Source organism: Rutilus rutilus (genome assembly GCF_951802725.1).
Source record: "Rutilus rutilus genome assembly, chromosome: 3".
NCBI classification, from domain to species: Eukaryota; Metazoa; Chordata; class Actinopteri; order Cypriniformes; family Leuciscidae; genus Rutilus; species Rutilus rutilus.
This window is the reverse complement of record NC_140211.1, coordinates 29,600,316-29,617,896: the sequence shown is the minus strand read 5'-3', so window position 1 is coordinate 29,617,896 and position 17,581 is coordinate 29,600,316. Positions and strand designations below refer to the sequence as shown.

Genomic DNA, 17,581 nt, shown 5'->3' with positions numbered 1-17,581 from the left:
CACATCGTCTGGGAGTGTAAACTAGAGGTAAAATACTGCTGCTTTGTGTGCTCCTGTACATAATTGTGGACTGCCGTGATGTTCAAATTAATGGTTGCAAATGCCATTTCCATTGTTCATTGGAACTGAATTCAAATGAATAATTTTTAAAATGTCACAAAATCTACTAATAATTTATGAGCAACATAATGTACAATATAATATTACAAGTTTGAATTTTACTGTCTCTTTTTCTCTCCCTTCAAGGCCACTTCATGTTTATTTTCAAGAAGAGCAGCAGGTTTTCCCAGCAGGCTTTGCTGCGCAGTCCTACATTCCAGCAAGCAAGTTCAGATTGTGTCATGACCTTCTGGTAAGGGATGAAGAATTTGCCAAGTGACTTAAGGCTCGGACCTTACCTCTTTCTTAGTTTGGTGAAATAAATGAATTATAAATGAATCAAAATAATATTAGAATTTAAAAATGTATGTTTATTTATACATATAAAAAAACGGAATCAAACAATATTCTTAACTGCTTTACAAAATAATTTCTTACATGAAGTGTTCAGATTTGAATAGTAATGTTGATTGTTTTGCTTACAGGCACTATAATTCTGGCCATTCTGTTGGTGCTGCTGAAATGCACCTGCTGATAGACGGCTTAGACAGTATCACTTTACTTTGGCAAACACTGTACAACCAAGGTAACCAGTGGCACCCTATAACTGTGCAGATTGGCAGGCAGACCAGGCCTTTCTACATCTCAGTTGCAAAACTGAGCCTGGGCGTGTATGAGGGAGTCTCTGCCCTAGATGATATTATGTTCCATAATTGCTCATTGCCCGAGGCTGTGGAGATGTGCCCTACTCCATATCACCTTCACTGCCTCCAGAGCAAAGCATGTGTGAGCTTTTCTCTGATCTGTGACCTGATCGATGACTGTGGAGATGGAACAGATGAGGAAAACTGCTGTCAGTATTAGTGGAGCTTTAAACGGTCAATGAAGCAGTTTATTGTTTGACGTTAGCTATTTTTAGTCAATTGGTTTACAATTATCTTTTTTTCTCCCATCAGCCCCGGAGCTAATGTGTGACTTTGAGGAAGGCCTGTGTAGCTGGACTCAGGAACCAGAGGAGGATATGTTTGATTGGACCCGTATCCAAGGACCCACTCCTACTTTCAACACAGGCCCATGGAAGGACCACACACATGCCAATGCGGATGGTCACTTCCTCTATATCGAATCTTCAGACCCACAGAAGTTCAAAGACACTGCTGTTCTCATCAGTCGGCCTTTTCTTCCAACTCCTCGCCGAGGTCCTGAACCCAAACCACCATGCATTTTCAGGTTCCACTATCACATGTTTGGCCAAAATGTGTTCCGTTTGGCTGTGTACATGCGCACAAGTAACAGTGGTCGGGGAAACTTGTTGTGGGTTCGCAATGGTGACCAAGGCAACTTCTGGCACAGGATGATACTGACGATCTACAGCGCCTACCACTTTCAGGTGAGTTATTGATCCGAATTATGGGTATTGAAAAGGATGGGTCCTACGGGGTCAATGGTGTCCTTGTGTGCTGAATCCTTTGATTGACTGCCTGCTCCAGCTTTAAATGCACTGTATTCCTGCTGATGTGTAATATTATATGTAATATATAGAGAGAAATGTGAAAATTTCCTTCCATCTCATTTTTTTTAGTCACCTTGTCACCTTGGGGGCTCCATACCAGAGAGAACGTCAGTCTGTGCCAGTAGCGTAGCCACGAGGGGCCCTGGGGGGGGGCTAGGTACCTTTGTAGTTTGGTCGGATATGGCAAAGAAAGTAAAATGAGGAGCATATTACTAATGTTAACTGACGGCAAAGAGTGAGAGAAAGTGTGTGAGAGAGAGAGAGAGAGAGAGAAAGCAAAACGAGAGCATGCACTTCTGTTGCATGCTCTTGAATGCTGATCGTTCACTCAGCACACATGTGTGATTTGAATAAAACCTAGTAAAGTAAAAACATGAACTGTTACATGATTTATGTATAACGAGTGGTTCCCTACATTTATTACAGGAATTCAGTACAGTAATCACATGACGTTTTCAATACATTTTCTGTGTGCAAACAGAAAGCTGCCTCTCAGCGCTTAAATGGATAAATTCACAAAAATCATGTATAGGCAAGTATCCTTGTGAAACATAGTCGGTTATGTCTTAAGTGAACATAAACAGTTGAAAAGAAAATACGTGTGTAACAGTATGTTGGATATGTGCAGCTCTTAAAGTGACAGCAGTGTAATAAACCTACTGCTGTGGTATCGGTGCATCCCTAATATATATATATATATATATATATATATATATATATATATATATATATATATATATATATATATATATATATATATATATAGTGGCCCCCTCGGGCCCTCCAAAAATAATATTCTGACTACGCCACTGGTCTGTGCATTAGTGGTGGGTAGCGTCTTTCTCCAGGTTACATCAGTGTACATTTACTAATTATACTATACAGTATACTAATCGAGTTTTTATGAGGGAGTCATTTGACTCATTCACTCAACTGATTCATTCAAACACACTGATTCATTCAGGAAAAAAACATTACTATGGCCAGGCCAGAATTACTAAACAGGGCAAATTAGCATGAGAGGTCAATTCCATAAAAGCGCCGATGGTAGTGGAAAGTACTGTGCATGATCTACTGTCGACACGCAAATTAAAGAACAGACACAGTCGGATCATTTCCATAATGACGCAATCTACCAAGAGCAGCGCAAATTAGCGTCTGGTTTAAGACATGCTTTTTTGGGCTGTAAATACCAGTAAATTGACTAGCGCAAACTTTAGTAAATCACCTTGCATGATTCATTTAAATACTCTCCTCCCATACATTTTTGCAGCTGAAAGGGAAACTCCTACAAAATATGCATATGCAATAGGGTGAGCCGCAAAGATAACTCTGTCCATGCCTTTTCAGCACAATTTTTTTCACTGTGTGTCTTTAGTAAATTTTTACCACCAGAAGAGGGTTTGCTCAGGCACAAACTGTTAGTAAATCTGGCCCTTTGTGTGTTGATCGTAGACAACAGCTGAATTTGTTGTGGCTTTGTTTGGAGACATTTTCATTGGCGGTTCAAGAATAGACAAATTAACTGCCAATATTGTGTGTAAAATGTAAGTTACTCAAAAATAGCTTCCTGTTTATTGAACTTTTGTTGTATAAACGCAATATCAAATCGAACCATTATTGATTATCTGGAAGAACCGTTAATTGTTAATTATAATGCCATTATTATAAATGTTAAAAATAACATTATATTATGCAGCTGTTCTTATTAAAGGGATGGTTCGGAGTAAAATCAACCTAGGGTCCTTTGCACCATGACCTCGAGCCAAACACCCCCCAGAAGCCTTTTTTTTCCCTTAGTTGAACATTATTAAAGTTAGAGCTTATTTAGAGAAATCAGCCGAATGGCTTACTGCAGGCGCCAATGGATCCTATGATGTATCTCGTAAATTACCCCACTAATAATGCCCAGAATGGTACCAAAGTTACACAGTAGTACAAATAGGTTCTGTACTCATAAAACGAGGCATTGTTAAGTTTGTAAGTACATCAGGAGTTTATTTAAATAACACTTGCCTGACGGCTCATGCTACTGCTAACCCGGACGTCGACGTCACTTCAGTGAGTTGAGAAAAGCACGTAAAAGTCCTGGCAGAAAGCGATGCATAAGGATGTAGTGTAACGACAAATTATTATTTTTTCTGAAGTGTTAACTACTTAGTGTTAACTAATAATTGTTGCAAACTGGTACTACCAACAAAATATTAGTGCATTCCTGGAACTGGGCGTCGTTACACTACATCCTTAAATTGACCAGGCATAACGAAATCATATTATTGATATTTCTACTGTTGTCTACTTATTTTTATTTTTTTTGCTATCCAAACAATGTGCAAGCTGCAAAATAAAGATAGCCTCTTCTGTCTTCATTCTTGCTGCTACAGATTTTAGTGGAGGGGACAGTTGGTGATGATTTCAGAGGAGATATTGCCATAGATGATCTGTCTTTCCTCGGCTGTCAGCCATATGAAGGTGAAATAACACTGGATAGTGTGATCATGGATCAGTGGTTGCACATTTCATGGTTTTAAGTTAAAATACTGTGTTTGTAATTATGTGTGTATATCCTTATATAGGTGAATTGCCCTCAAAGGAGCCCAGTACCTCTGCCCCTCTGCCTACCTTGTCAGCACCACCCCCTCATAGCTGCCCCCCTGACCAGTTTGTGTGCTCAACTACAAGAGAGTGTGTGAGCCTCAATCAAGTGTGCGATTTCACACCCGACTGCTCCGATAGCTCTGATGAAGAGCACTGTGGTAGGTGTCTGTCTGTCTGTCCCAAAGTTTTGGGTCTTTGGGTTCTGAAAGAAATGAACATTCACAATTATCAAAAGCCAAAGTACAGGCAGAGTTTTGCATTGTTACATAAGATTTAAAAAAAAAATATATATATATTTATTTTGATCTTTCTATTATTAGAAAAATGTATCACAGTTTCCACAAAAGTATTATACAATAATATTAAGAAATGTTTCTTGAGGATCAAATAAGCATATTAGATTGATTTCTGAAGAATCAGCTTTGCATCACAGGAATAAATAAACTTTTAAAGTATATTCAAGTAGAAAACAGTTATTTTAAAATTGAATAACATTTCACAATATTACTGTTTCTACTTTATTTTGGATCAAATGATTGCAGATTTGGTGAGCATAATGTTTTAAAAACATTAAGGGAAGATTTATTAAACGGCAAATTAGCGTGAAAGCGCAATTCCAAAACATTGCTGATGAGAGCCATAATGACCAGTGCAATCTACCAGTTAGCGTCTGGTTTAAGACATTTTTGGGCGGTAAATAATGGAGCAAACACCAGTACATTGACGAGCGCAAACCTTAGTAAATCACCTTGCGTGATTCATTTAAAAACTCTCCTCCCATAAATTTTACATCTGAAAGGGAAACTCCTACAAATGCATATGCAAAAAGGTCAGCCGCAAAAATAACTGTCCATGCCTTTTCAGCTCTAATTTTAGTACTTTAGTAAATCCTGACAGTAGTTTTTTAACGCCAAAAGAGGGTTTGCACTGACGCAAGCTGTTAGTAAATCTGGCCCTAAAAATCTTACTGACCCCAAACTTCTGATATTACTGTTCTCTGTTCTCAGTGAAGGAGTATTGTGATTTTGAAGGTGACACGCTTTGTGGATGGTATTTAAGTGATCCAGCCACTCCTGTTCCTCCACATGCCTTTTGCTGGCAGACAGGACAAGGGGAGAGTATTCACCAAGGAGAACAGAACCACAGACCTGCTAATGACCACACGCTGTGAGCAAAGACAGAACACCGCCATTTGCTGGAATGTGTTTGTGCTTTCATTTATAAATGCATGGTCAGGTTTGCATGTTATGTCAGTGTGTTTTCTGCTTTGTTTACTCATCTGTACACATGTACTTTTTTGTAGTGGTTCTTCACAGGGTTGGTATATATTTGCGGACAGCTCCAATGGAGGATATGGTCACACCACTGATCTCTTGACTGCTCCCATCAAAATAACAGGACCCCAGTGCACTCTGGTGTTCTGGTATCACATGAGTGGCTTCACTGTTGGAACTCTGCAGGTACAATTACCTAGAAATTATCAGTATTATTCTTATTCATTTTCTGCATAGGTAACCCAAGCCTAGAAAACATCAAACATATTATTGTGACAGAATAAATTTCATGCTTCATTTTGTCTAAATTGTTTGTTATGAAGTATTTTCCAGAGACCAATTATCAGTTTGTCTAAACAATCTCAATCTTATATGTGCAGGTCTTCATCAAATCAGGTACTGTCACACATGAAGTTTGGTCCCAAAATGGTAACCAAGGCAACAGCTGGAGGAGGGGTGAGGTCTTCATAGGAATCCGTCATAACATACAGGTCAGTGTTTCTGAAACAGTTACATTTTTACATTTACGCTTCTATCCAAAGCGACTTACATTGCATTTCAAGGTACACATTTTTTTTTTTACATTCTTAAAAAAATTATTAATTAATTTTTCAAAAGTTAGTGTTTAAATATACAGTATTTTCCCCTTTGGTTCTCAAATTATTAAGAATTGAATACTTTTACTTAATAAAAACAGCATTGACATTTTTTTTTATATAATTTGATTCAGCATGGATACATTAAACTGATCAAATGTTAAAAAAAACAAAACAAAAAAAACACATTTTAAATTATTTGCTGTTTTTGTCAGAAACATGATTGATGATATGATAAATGTTTCTTAAGCAGAAAATCAGCATATTAGACTTTCTGAAGGATCACGTGACACTGAAGAGATGCTGAAAATTCAGCTTTGCCATCACAGGAATAAATTACACTCTTATTAAAATAGTTATTTTAATTTGCAATAATATTTCACAACTTTACTGTATTTTCATATACTGTATTGTCTCGGAGAGCAAAATAGGCTTTTTTCAAAGACATTTTTAAAAATCTTACCGACCCCAAACTTTTGAACTGTATTTGTTAACTAGGTAAACAAGAAATTTTACAGAATTTATGAAATGTATTTACTTTTTATAGAGGTGATCAGAAGAACTGTGTGTGTTTAGTATTCCTGAAATGTGCAGTAAAATGTTAAGTGGCAGGCTGATGTTTGAACTGTTGATGCTTTGATAAGAAATATCATGACCTTTTCTCCATCTGGCCCTTGCATAATTAATATTTATCAACATTGTTTATATATAAACACTCTTACAAATATAGTTCTTCATTGTGCTAGATAATTCATGATACCCTCACTCGTTAGTGTTAAGTGCCCTTTTGCTGTGTGTACTGTCAGGGCCCTTAGTGCCCTTTAACTTACGCAGCAGCTCTCAAGCACTTCCAATTCAACTCTTTATGTATGTGTGTGTGTGTATATATATATATAATTTAAATAAATTCTTGTTGCCTTTTTTTAAAGACAAATTGATTCTGAGTGATGTGTACAGTATGACATCTTTTACATCAGTCTGTTTACCTGACATGTCTCATTGGGTAAATATGAATTAGTGCTTTGATTTGTGCATTTGGCTATGCAGCTGTATGAAAGTATTGTGGAGCAGATGAAGTACATTAGTTTACTGCAGTTTAACAGCATGTCGCTTTATAAAATCAATAGGTGGTTCTTCGAGCCAAGCGGGGCATCAGCTACATGGGTGATGTTGTTGTTGATGACGTGGCATTTGTGGACTGTGCCCTTCCAATAAGGTCTGATCTTCCTTGTCACAACAACGAGTTCATCTGTGCCAACGGTCATTGTATCTCTGAGGACAACTTGTGTGACTTTATTGATCACTGTGGAGATGGCTCAGATGAGAATCATTACATATGCAGTGAGAAACAAATCATCCTCTTTCCTGTTACTTTTTCCCAGATGTTTGTTCAACTGTATCTCATTTGCCAGTCACAAATTTTGTTTATGGAATAACTTTACATCCGGCACACATACTGTATTAAATGTGCTTTGCTTGTGCAGTCGTGTTTTTTTAAAGGGATGGTTCACACAAAAATTTAAATCCTGTCGTCATTTACTCACCCTCATGTCTTTCCAGACCTGTATGGCTTTCTTTGCTCTACAGTATGGAACACGAAAGAAAGATTTTGAAAAACTGTCGTTTTCTTTTCTTCTTTTTTTTGTCCATAAAAAGGACAGTTGTTGTTTGGAAACCAGCATTCTTCAAAATAAGTTATTTTGTGTTCTGCAGAAGAAAGTCAGTCCTACAGGTTAGGAATGGCATGAGGGTGAGTGAATAATGACATTTTTCACAATCTAGTATTAATAATAGTATTAATGTTTTCTTTTCCAGAGGGATACAGTGGTCGCTGCAATTTTGAATTTGACCTTTGCTCATGGAGACAGAGCCAAGATGATGACTTTGATTGGTTGATAAAACCAGGAAATATGCACACTCCTGGGACTGGACCATCCACTGATCACACCCTCCGAAATCCATCAGGCCACTACTTATATCTAGAAGGATCCTTCCCACAGAACACAGGAGATACTGCCCGAATCCTTGGACCTCTTTTTCATCCCCGCAGCAAGGATTGCAAAGTAAGTGCTCACTGGTGTTTTTATGTAATTATTTCATTGTTGTTCAAGATCAGTTGGTACTTGCATTACATGAAGAATTGCAATGGAAACAATCAACAAATCAAAAAAGCAGTGTACAGGAATGATAGTTCTGTCTAGACCACAATCGTCAAAGATGATAGACAATTAGCAGCATACAATTTGGATTGGCGATATGGTTCTGTTCTGGACAAGAACTCCCAGCCATCCATGCAGCCTAGCATTGATAAGAGTAGGGAGAGCAGTGATACCCTTAGGGTAAACAGAACAGAACTAACATAAATGTATTGCAGATAATATTAATGTTTAATGATTTATGTACAACATTCAAGAAAAAAAGAGTCTGATTCGAAGAGGAATATCAGAAGGCCAAGTCCTGACTGGACGAGAGGAGGAGCTGGGGATGGAGGAGGGTAATTAGCTCCTGAGCAATATGATAAAGCTGCTAATAATACTGAATGGACCTTATATATATATATATATATATATATATATATATATATAGGTATGATGTGATAGGCATCAGATTCCTATAGGTAGATGTGGTTCAGCTGTGTGTCAGCTGATGTTAGCTTGACTGAGGTGACCTGCCAGAACTAACGCTACGATGGATTAGTGACACTTCCATAGACTTGCCCTTGTGACCGATGGTTCCTTTTGTTTTCCTTGTCTCATTCATATGTACCTGCTTCCTTTTTTGATGGAAAACTGCATAACATTCTTGCATAAGATTAGCATCTCTGAGATCTGTGGGGCAGAAGTCGCCATAGACTTCTGTAAACCGTTTGCAGAAGTTAAGAGTTGGTAGTTTCCCATTTTCAAAAAAGATTTTTTGAGGGTTTATGTAAATTGATTTAATGTAAAAAGTAAAATAATGTATTGAAATTTGTATAGATTATTATTTGTTTATTTATTTTGTTACAGAAAAGTTGAGTTGCCACATTATGTTTTTATGGTATAATTAACTCTTTTATCTGAAAAGACAAAGGTAATTTTGATCTTGTGTTAACAAATTTGATCTCTAGAACTCAACTCAACTCTAGAACTTTGGCCCTTTTTTCCCCTCTTTGGTTCTTTTAAAGTATTACACCTTCAAAACCATACACAACTTTGAAGGTAGAAGGATCCATCACCATTTCTGTAACATCCCTGCCGTGAACTTAAAATGTCCAAGCACCTTGTGAAACCTCTTAAAATGTATTTGCTGATCATCTACCAGTCCAAAAAATGCTTTACTTCTACAGTATTTTTATGCCTCCTTATTGCAGACACAACTGAGAACAGCAGCAAGGTGGCTTCACAGCCCTGGACAATACAGAGGAAATACTTATTCTTAATACTTAAAAATATTTGTGTTTTATTAAAGGCAGGGTAGGTAGAAATGGTCTAAAAATTTTATTTTTCAAATTTGTTTAAACTTTATGTACATATCAATACATAATTAAAATGTAAGTACTCTGAAAAAGAAAGTATCAAAATCGAGTGTCTGTAGACCTCTCACGACTGTTTTAAAGACATCTCATTATTTCCATTCACTCCACCCCCTCATTTCTGTGCTTCTTCCAAAGCCACGCCCCCAAAACACATGAACGCGCGACTCCGACCGCTGAGCTAGAGGACGCATTATTTACCTGAGACAAGCGGAGGGGAAGGGGCATTTTTTTGCCTGGTTTGCCTTCACTAACTGCATATGCCGGTACTGTAAATTTAGATTGCTCTTTCTCTGCCATTGTTTTGGTATTCCTAGGTTCAGTGCCTTCTTCTTCTTCTTCGATAGATTTTATTGGCAGCTTGCAAACATAGTGCATTACCGCCATCTACTGGACGGAGGTGTGATCAGGTTCCGTGCCTCTCGCACTCCTCAAATCAAACGGTCGCGCGCAAGTGGGCAGGTGCTGTGTGGCAAAAGGGTGGTTGCCATGGTTGCGAGAGAGTGACAGTCGCCTAAGCCAATCCTTTGATTCGTCCCGAATCGAAATAATGAGCTGTGTTTAATACAGATTAAACGGTCTAGAGTCACTTGATTTTTATACTCTTTTTTTCAGAGTTCTTACATTTTAATTATGTATTGATATATATAGAAAGTTTTAACAAATTTGGATCTTTAATTTTTAATAAATCCTACCTACCCTGCCTTTAAGGAAGGTTTGATATATTGATATTTTCAATTAGATAATTTGCACAATGAGGATATTTAATTCCTTAATTTTCAAAATATTTGATTCCCCTGCAATGTTAGATTGACTGTTGGATTGACTGAATATAATGGGAGAAAGGATTTGTCTGTTACAATGAAGCACATAACTCAGTCATTGGGCCCGCCGGCAGCACTCCATCATCCTGTCAAACACACACACACACACACACACACACACACACACACACACACACACACACACACACACACACACACACACACACAGTGTCTGTGAGAAAGAGGAGCACCTTTCAAAGCTTGCTTCAGTTTGTGTGGAAAGACAGTCATGTTCCTGGATCTCCTCTAACTTGACAGACTGTTCATTCTTTTTAGAGGTGTGTATGTGCGTATGAGATAATTAGCCCACGGAGACTCGTTTTCCCATTGTCCTCCCATTCAGCTTCGATCAATCAATCACAAGCAGCAGCTGAAGAGGAGGAGTTTCTGTGTGTACTTGTCAGCCCTGGTTAGACGTTTTTAGACATTGTAAATGACAATTAAGAACAGAAGTGTTTGTTGTTGGTGTTGTTGTTTTTAGATTTTGTGTTATATACTTAGTGAAAGTAGCAAAACATTTTTGTACGTGCATGTGAGTAGATGCATGCCACAATCAAATGTCTGATCTTGAAAGGTCAGACTCTTTCACTAATTCACCAGTCAGTTAGACACTGACAGAAGCCATTTATGCATACATACAGATGCGAATATTGGTGCCAGTATCCGTGTCCGTTGCGGTGTCCATGCCAGTGACCGTACCACTGCTCCACGGCCCTGGCCCACCCCTGCCATTCATAAGGCAGCTTTCTTCTCTCTTGTGCGTGCATTCTTTTTATGCAGCGGCTATTTGTGTAAGTGTAAGTAGCAACTAGATCCTATTTACACTGAGTGAAAATAGCAATAGATTTTATTTCCACTATATAAAAATAGCAATATTTTCTTTGCAATAAGAGTAATTAGTAGTTAGATGCTATTTATACTTATAAATAATTGGAGTGTCCGTGTCGGTGTCCATGGTCCAGGCCCGCCCCTGCTCCAAGGCCCAGGCCCAGGCCCACCCCTGCTCCAAGGCCCAGGCCCACCACTGCTCCATGGCCCAGGCCCGCCACTGCTCCACAGTCCAGGCTCGCCACTACTCCACGGCCCAGGCCCGCCACTGCTCCACGGTCCTGGCTCACCACTTCTCCATGGCCCAGGCCCAGGCCCGCCACTGCTCCACGGCCCAGGCCCGCCACTGCTCCACGGCCCAGGCCCGCCATTGCTCCACGGCCCTGGCTCGCTACTTCTCCACGGTCCAGACCCACCCTGCTCCAAGGCCCACCCCTGCTCTAAGGCCCAGGCCCACCCCTGCTCTAAGGCCCAGGCCCAGGCCCAGGCCCGCCACTGCTCCACAGTCCTGGCCCACCACATCTCCACGGTCCAGGCCCACCCCTGCTCCAAGGTCCAGGCTCACAACTTCTCCACGGTCCAGGCCGGCCACTGCTCCACGGTCCAGTGGAGCTCTCACTGGTGCTCTGGTCTCTGTCAACAACACTTGCTTGCACCACCTGCTGGTGAGGTCGACTGCAGCAGATGGAGATTATGCCCGGTTATCTACTGCTTTTCCTGCAATTCCTGGATGTCGATGTTGAATTTACTGTCGAATTTGAACCACTGAATTTGTGGAAGCGAATTTGTGAAGCGAAATAAAATGGACCGAAAATTGCCTGTTAAATATTATGTTGTATTTTTTGGAAGTGAAATATGAAAGGTGAATATGGATTATTGAATTTCTATTAATGAAAATGTGTTTGAAATGTTTGAATTTAAATATTTACAGCTTAAATATTCAACCATGTTGAATTTCAGCCCATAAAAATGCAAGCCCTGAAAATATAATGCATTAAAATGCAAGCATGGTTAATGCAATGCATATTTTTTTCAAGTAGTGCAATTCAACAGGCTTTTTTGTTTCAAAAACATTTGGCATTATTTTACTTCCATACAGTAGACGTAGGTCACGGTGAGATGATCATGCAAAATTTCTGGCACTGTCAGAAAATTATCATAGGCTATCTTTGGTAGCAAGACAACAGCTGACGTTGTCTTGCTGGCCGACATAGGACCACCGTTTAGGATCCATGACCACAGAAATCGCCACCATTGGTGTCTTTCATCTGGAACGGTTCAAAAACGTACAGTGTACCAGGCATTAAGGACTTGATTAGCTGGATCAGATTAATTTTAAGATTAATTAGGATCGAAGCTAAACTTTGCAGGGCTGTGGCCCTGAGTTTTGCACCCTGATTTAAAATGTTAGTTAGTTAATATTAACCACTTCTTTGTTGATTGTTGTATAAAATATATACCATTAGCAATCGTATTGTTGGTCGGAACATCATCTCCGCTGTGATTACTGTGTACAGTAATGACAGTACATTACTGTGATTTTAGCTGATGTTACAATTCTTTCTTTCTTGTATGCTTTCCAAGATGGTCTTTTACGTCCACATGTCTGGTGACGGCATTGGCACTCTAAACGTGTACATGTCTACAAACTCCAGTCGCTCACTCTTACTCAGCCTCACTGGCAATCAAGGCAACTACTGGAGCAGACAGGAAGTGCCTCTCTCATCTTCTGACAACTTCCGCATTATGTTTGAAGGCAAGGTGGGACTCAATACTCGAGTTCACATCTGCCTGGATGACATCATCTTCTCATCAGGCTGCATTCTCAGTGGCAGATTTGAGACAGACACTACTCCCCGATTACTCCTAGGTACTATTTCACAACATTACAGTTTTTATTGTATTTTTGATCAAATAAATGCAGCCTTGGTGAGCATAAGAGACTTCTTTCAAAAACATTAAAAAAATTCTGACTCAAAACTTTTGAACAATAGTTCAAGATTTTAAGAGAAGCATTCAGTACTGGAAACTTGAAAATTTTGTGATGAGCAGAATAAAATATACATATTTTGTTTTTATGCATTAGAATATTTATCTGTGAGTGTGTCTTCACAGGATCCTGTCCACCTGGTTCTTTACAGTGTAACAATGCCAATTGTTACAAGCGAGAGCAGAAATGTGACTTTACTGATGACTGTGGAGATGGAACTGATGAGTTGGATTGTGGGACATCCTGCTCATTTGAACATGGGCGCTGTGGTTGGAAAAACAGCCTGGCGGACACCTTTAGTTGGGTCCTTGGAGTCGGCTCCGTTCATATGATCAGACCTCCTCATGATCATACATTTAAGAATGAAAGTGGTAAGACTTTACTGTATACGGCTGCATATGTATAAGCAAAATGCAATGATCTCACATGGAGGCCTAACCAAACTGCCACCCAAAGACCTTCACACGTTAGAAACATTCTGTAAATAATGTGTACCTGTTCAATAAGACTAAAGATAGAAAGCAACAAAAAAAATTCAGTCCTGTGTAATTACACTATTTTGATATTTTAAAACTCAGACTTCAGAATTCACAGAGCATTCAAAATGCTAATTGCAGCACATCTTGCACCTGCTGCTTAGATGACTGAAATAAAGAAGAGAAACAGAAATGTATTTTTGCTGAAAGGTTTGCGCATCGTCTGCATTTTTCTGCTAATTGCTGGTAGCATTGAGGATTAAGATGTATTTATTTGCTTCTACTCATCTGTTGTAAGCTCCCTGGGAGACATCAGCACTTTGTAAAGGTTATCGGAGATGGGGTGATGCTCGAACTAACTGCCAGTCATTTAGCGAGAGAATTTGCTTTTGTTCATTTGATGCACGAGTTCACCTGCCCTGCTCGTACAGCCTTAATGAATAATGGTAAATGAATTTCACTTGCTTTCATCGTCTTGGCCCAAGTTCCAAGCTTACCCCTGATAACAGTAGGTTATTGGATAAAATAAGGAAGAGTAGAAAAAGGAAGTGGTGGGAAGGTAGAGGGATGCTGAAAGAATTGTGACTGACTGTCAGGACCAAATGATTCAGCTCCTCCCAAACTTGCATTTAGAACCTTTTTTAAATAATAATACACCCAGTCTGGTAGAATGAAAATACATTTTCTAATTTCTCTTGTAAGCTGTAAAGACTTGCCAGTCTTAGACATGGTTTAAGATTTCAGAGCTCCTGTCTCTGTAATAAAGCCTCCTTTATTGATTTGGCGCCCTGCTTTACTCCATCTCAGCAAGTTATCTTTATTATTCAAGTAGTTGTAAGCTTTCCATTCCTTGTATGTCCTTCCATAAGCAAGGTTTTCTAGCATCAACAGAACTATGGGGTCCCATGATCTGATGAAAGCTACAGTAAGCTGGGAAAACCATTATTGATGATGTTCAGATGTCCTTACCACATCACCCCATTTGGCAGTCCTGTTTTTTCATGCACAATCACAGCCTTATCCCTGTTTGAGTTCGTCTGTTTGTCATTTTCAGAATTCTTAGACTTCCATTTGGTTGTATGCCAGATTAGGTTTAGTGCATCTAAAATTATATAGGTTACATTAAAAATACTATGTCAAGGATAGTGTACTATTTCCAGTGAGTTGAAATACTCATGCATACATGTTTTTTTAGGCTGATAATGCCCACAACCCCTTGTTCAGTTTTCCTAATCAATGAATGAGATGGAGTTTTCACTATACATCAGGAGACTGAGCATGAGTTTTATGAGTCTCTTAAGTTTAATTAGTTACAAGGGTGCTAAAGAGAGTTCAAGTGTGTGAAGTTTGTGCCATTAAATCTTGACACTAATGCTGGATGAAGGATTTTTATTTTTTTTATGATACGAAAGCTTTCACATATTGTAGGTAGAGCAGCGCAACATTATTAACGTAAGTCTCTCTCTCTACACAGGCCACTTTGTATATCTGGCAGCCACTCCAGTGGGATTGAAGGGTGATAAAGCTCACATGAGTAGTTCTGTGTGGAAGAAGTCTAGTGCCACATGTAAACTTGCCTTCTGGTACTATACTTCTGAAAAAGCCACAGGAATCATCCGTCTCTTTATTAAGGTAATTGACTAGATCTTAGAGGTAAGTCCGCACACTGACTTTTACAGCTCCAAAAACATTTATTAATAAACAGCACACTTGAGATCTTACCAGGTGGAGCAAACACACAGTGCAACTGGAATATATCACTTAAATCAGGGAATGTGTGGAGGTCTTTATACAGTAGCTCTATTTGACATAAGCTGAAATGTACGACAGCAATTTGTCAAAACTTGAAACGAGTTCTTGCAAGACTTTTTTCAGTGCTGTGTTATGTGTGATTCCTAGCTGATATAAACCATTTAGCACTTCAAGTTTATGCTATGAAACATACCTCAAGGGGGTTATGAACCTTGCATGAATCTGAGATTAAGTGCAATATATTACAGTTGCTGTGAGAAGCTCATCCATGTCAGAATAAAGTAAAAAAAAAAAAAAGATTACGGGGGATCATTTATTAAAAATAATGATTTGCATGGATAAATGTTTAATAAACACTGAAACATTCCATAAGAAATATTAAATAGTACTTAGGTGGGCCTTAGTAAATTAGTATTGTAAATCTTGGTTTCATGGTAACTTTAACAAAACTTGTCTATAGATAAGAATGCATTTTCTTTTTTTGTTTTGCTTTTTCAATTGATTTTTTACCATTTTCATAATATGAATTTTATTTATTTTTTCAACAAATTTAGTCAAATGTCTAGATTTTTACAGTATATGGAATTGAATCAGCAAATGTTGTAAACATTTGTCAATTGTGATGGACAGACAGAAAATGAGCTGAGGGAGGTGTGGACAGAGCGGCAGATGCACAGGGAATGGAGAAGAGCGGAAGTGTCTCTGAGGAACCTGAGGAACTTTGTTCTCATATTTGAAGTTGTACGAACACAAGATGTGAGTGGTGGAGCGGCTCTGGACGACCTGCAATTCATTGACTGTGTACCATGTAAGTTTTTTTCCCCCATGCAAGTCAATTCAATTTATTGTCCAACCTGAGAAAATTCAAGTTTTTAAATAGCTTTGAACAAGCTGATATTTGATATCTGACTAGCTAAGCTTGCGGACATGTTCTACGGACTGGTCCATATAGCAAACAAGTGAAAGCTGCAGGCGAGTTTGACTAGTTTGAGCAGTGATGCTCAGGGGGAAGCAACAATGCCTCCAGTTCTCATCTTCACATTTATTTCCCATGAGTCACTTTTGCTTCACGTTCATGCATAAGCGTGCGACCAGCACAGGGCTCTAAGGGTTGTCCTTAGCACTGCCTGATGGAAAGCAGTATCACCATTTAATTGGATAAGAATTGATTTGCTAATTCTGACAAGCCATCAGGGAACAACATGAAAGTCAGAATAAGTTCCTCTTTCGGTTTTCAGGCTTGACATTGAAATTGTCAAATTTAATCTGCATAGTGACACTTCTGAATCACAGTAATTACACTTGAGCTTGTGGATCTTTTAGCGAAGAAGTGTGTAAAGCAGAGATATCAAACCCAATCAATCTGTGTCCAGGCTTCTTTCTAAATTTTGTTGAACGTTAGTGGACTGAAGCATTTTTTAAACAAATACAATGTTTTTTATTAGAAAGGACTATTCATGGCTTTATCATCTACTTATGTGTAAACATGAGTTTTGCTGTTTTTCTAAGAAACATGACCTTTTTGCATTTGTGGTTCCTCTGGGTCTTCACTAAATTCCACCATGTTTTTTTTATTTATTTTTATTTTAATGTACATTAATTCAACTAAACTACATTTACTCATAGCTGCATGTCTGTAATGTAATAGGCTAAAACTATAACAGTGTAAATAAATTAGCTCTATCAAAGCGTGAAGAATTACGTTTCTGATAATTAAACAGGACATATTTTTATTCATACATAAAATTTGAGGATATTCTTGCTAAAAAGCTCTTGATGGATGATGTTTTATTGCTATTTTGAACTTGTTGAATACGGTCATGCTTGCGCATCATTTGGATTTCACATATTTTTATTGTTAGATGTCTTATGTTCTCATTTTTGTTATTAGATTACCTTTTATTTCTTTTTTTAAATTGCACTGTTTTGAGACTGAAAGAATTTCCTTGTGTTTCAGGGGCTGTCCATCCTGGGTCATGCCCCACTGTCACAGATTTTGTGTGTAATAATGGAGACTGTATTGAGTATCATTTGGAGTGTGATGGTAAAGCTGACTGTTCGGATGAGTCCGATGAGTTAGACTGCAGTAAGTACATTAAGTACAGTACATTAAAATTCTT

The 17,581-nt window shown here is 38.5% G+C and overlaps 1 protein-coding gene across 1 annotated transcript in view; it reads left to right on the top strand.

The window, feature by feature from the left end:
* Positions 1-17,581, top strand: part of malrd1 (MAM and LDL receptor class A domain containing 1) — a 49,601-nt gene that overhangs the window by 19,746 nt on the left and 12,274 nt on the right. The window contains exons 7-21 of the mRNA XM_084403596.1: positions 247-352; positions 585-952; positions 1,056-1,489; positions 3,997-4,084; positions 4,189-4,368; positions 5,218-5,377; positions 5,514-5,670; positions 5,865-5,975; positions 7,208-7,421; positions 7,896-8,143; positions 12,828-13,113; positions 13,359-13,604; positions 15,184-15,341; positions 16,092-16,269; positions 17,419-17,547. Coding sequence (XP_084259722.1) covers positions 247-352; positions 585-952; positions 1,056-1,489; positions 3,997-4,084; positions 4,189-4,368; positions 5,218-5,377; positions 5,514-5,670; positions 5,865-5,975; positions 7,208-7,421; positions 7,896-8,143; positions 12,828-13,113; positions 13,359-13,604; positions 15,184-15,341; positions 16,092-16,269; positions 17,419-17,547 — 3,063 coding nt within the window. The remainder of the gene's footprint in view (positions 1-246; positions 353-584; positions 953-1,055; positions 1,490-3,996; positions 4,085-4,188; positions 4,369-5,217; positions 5,378-5,513; positions 5,671-5,864; positions 5,976-7,207; positions 7,422-7,895; positions 8,144-12,827; positions 13,114-13,358; positions 13,605-15,183; positions 15,342-16,091; positions 16,270-17,418; positions 17,548-17,581) is intronic.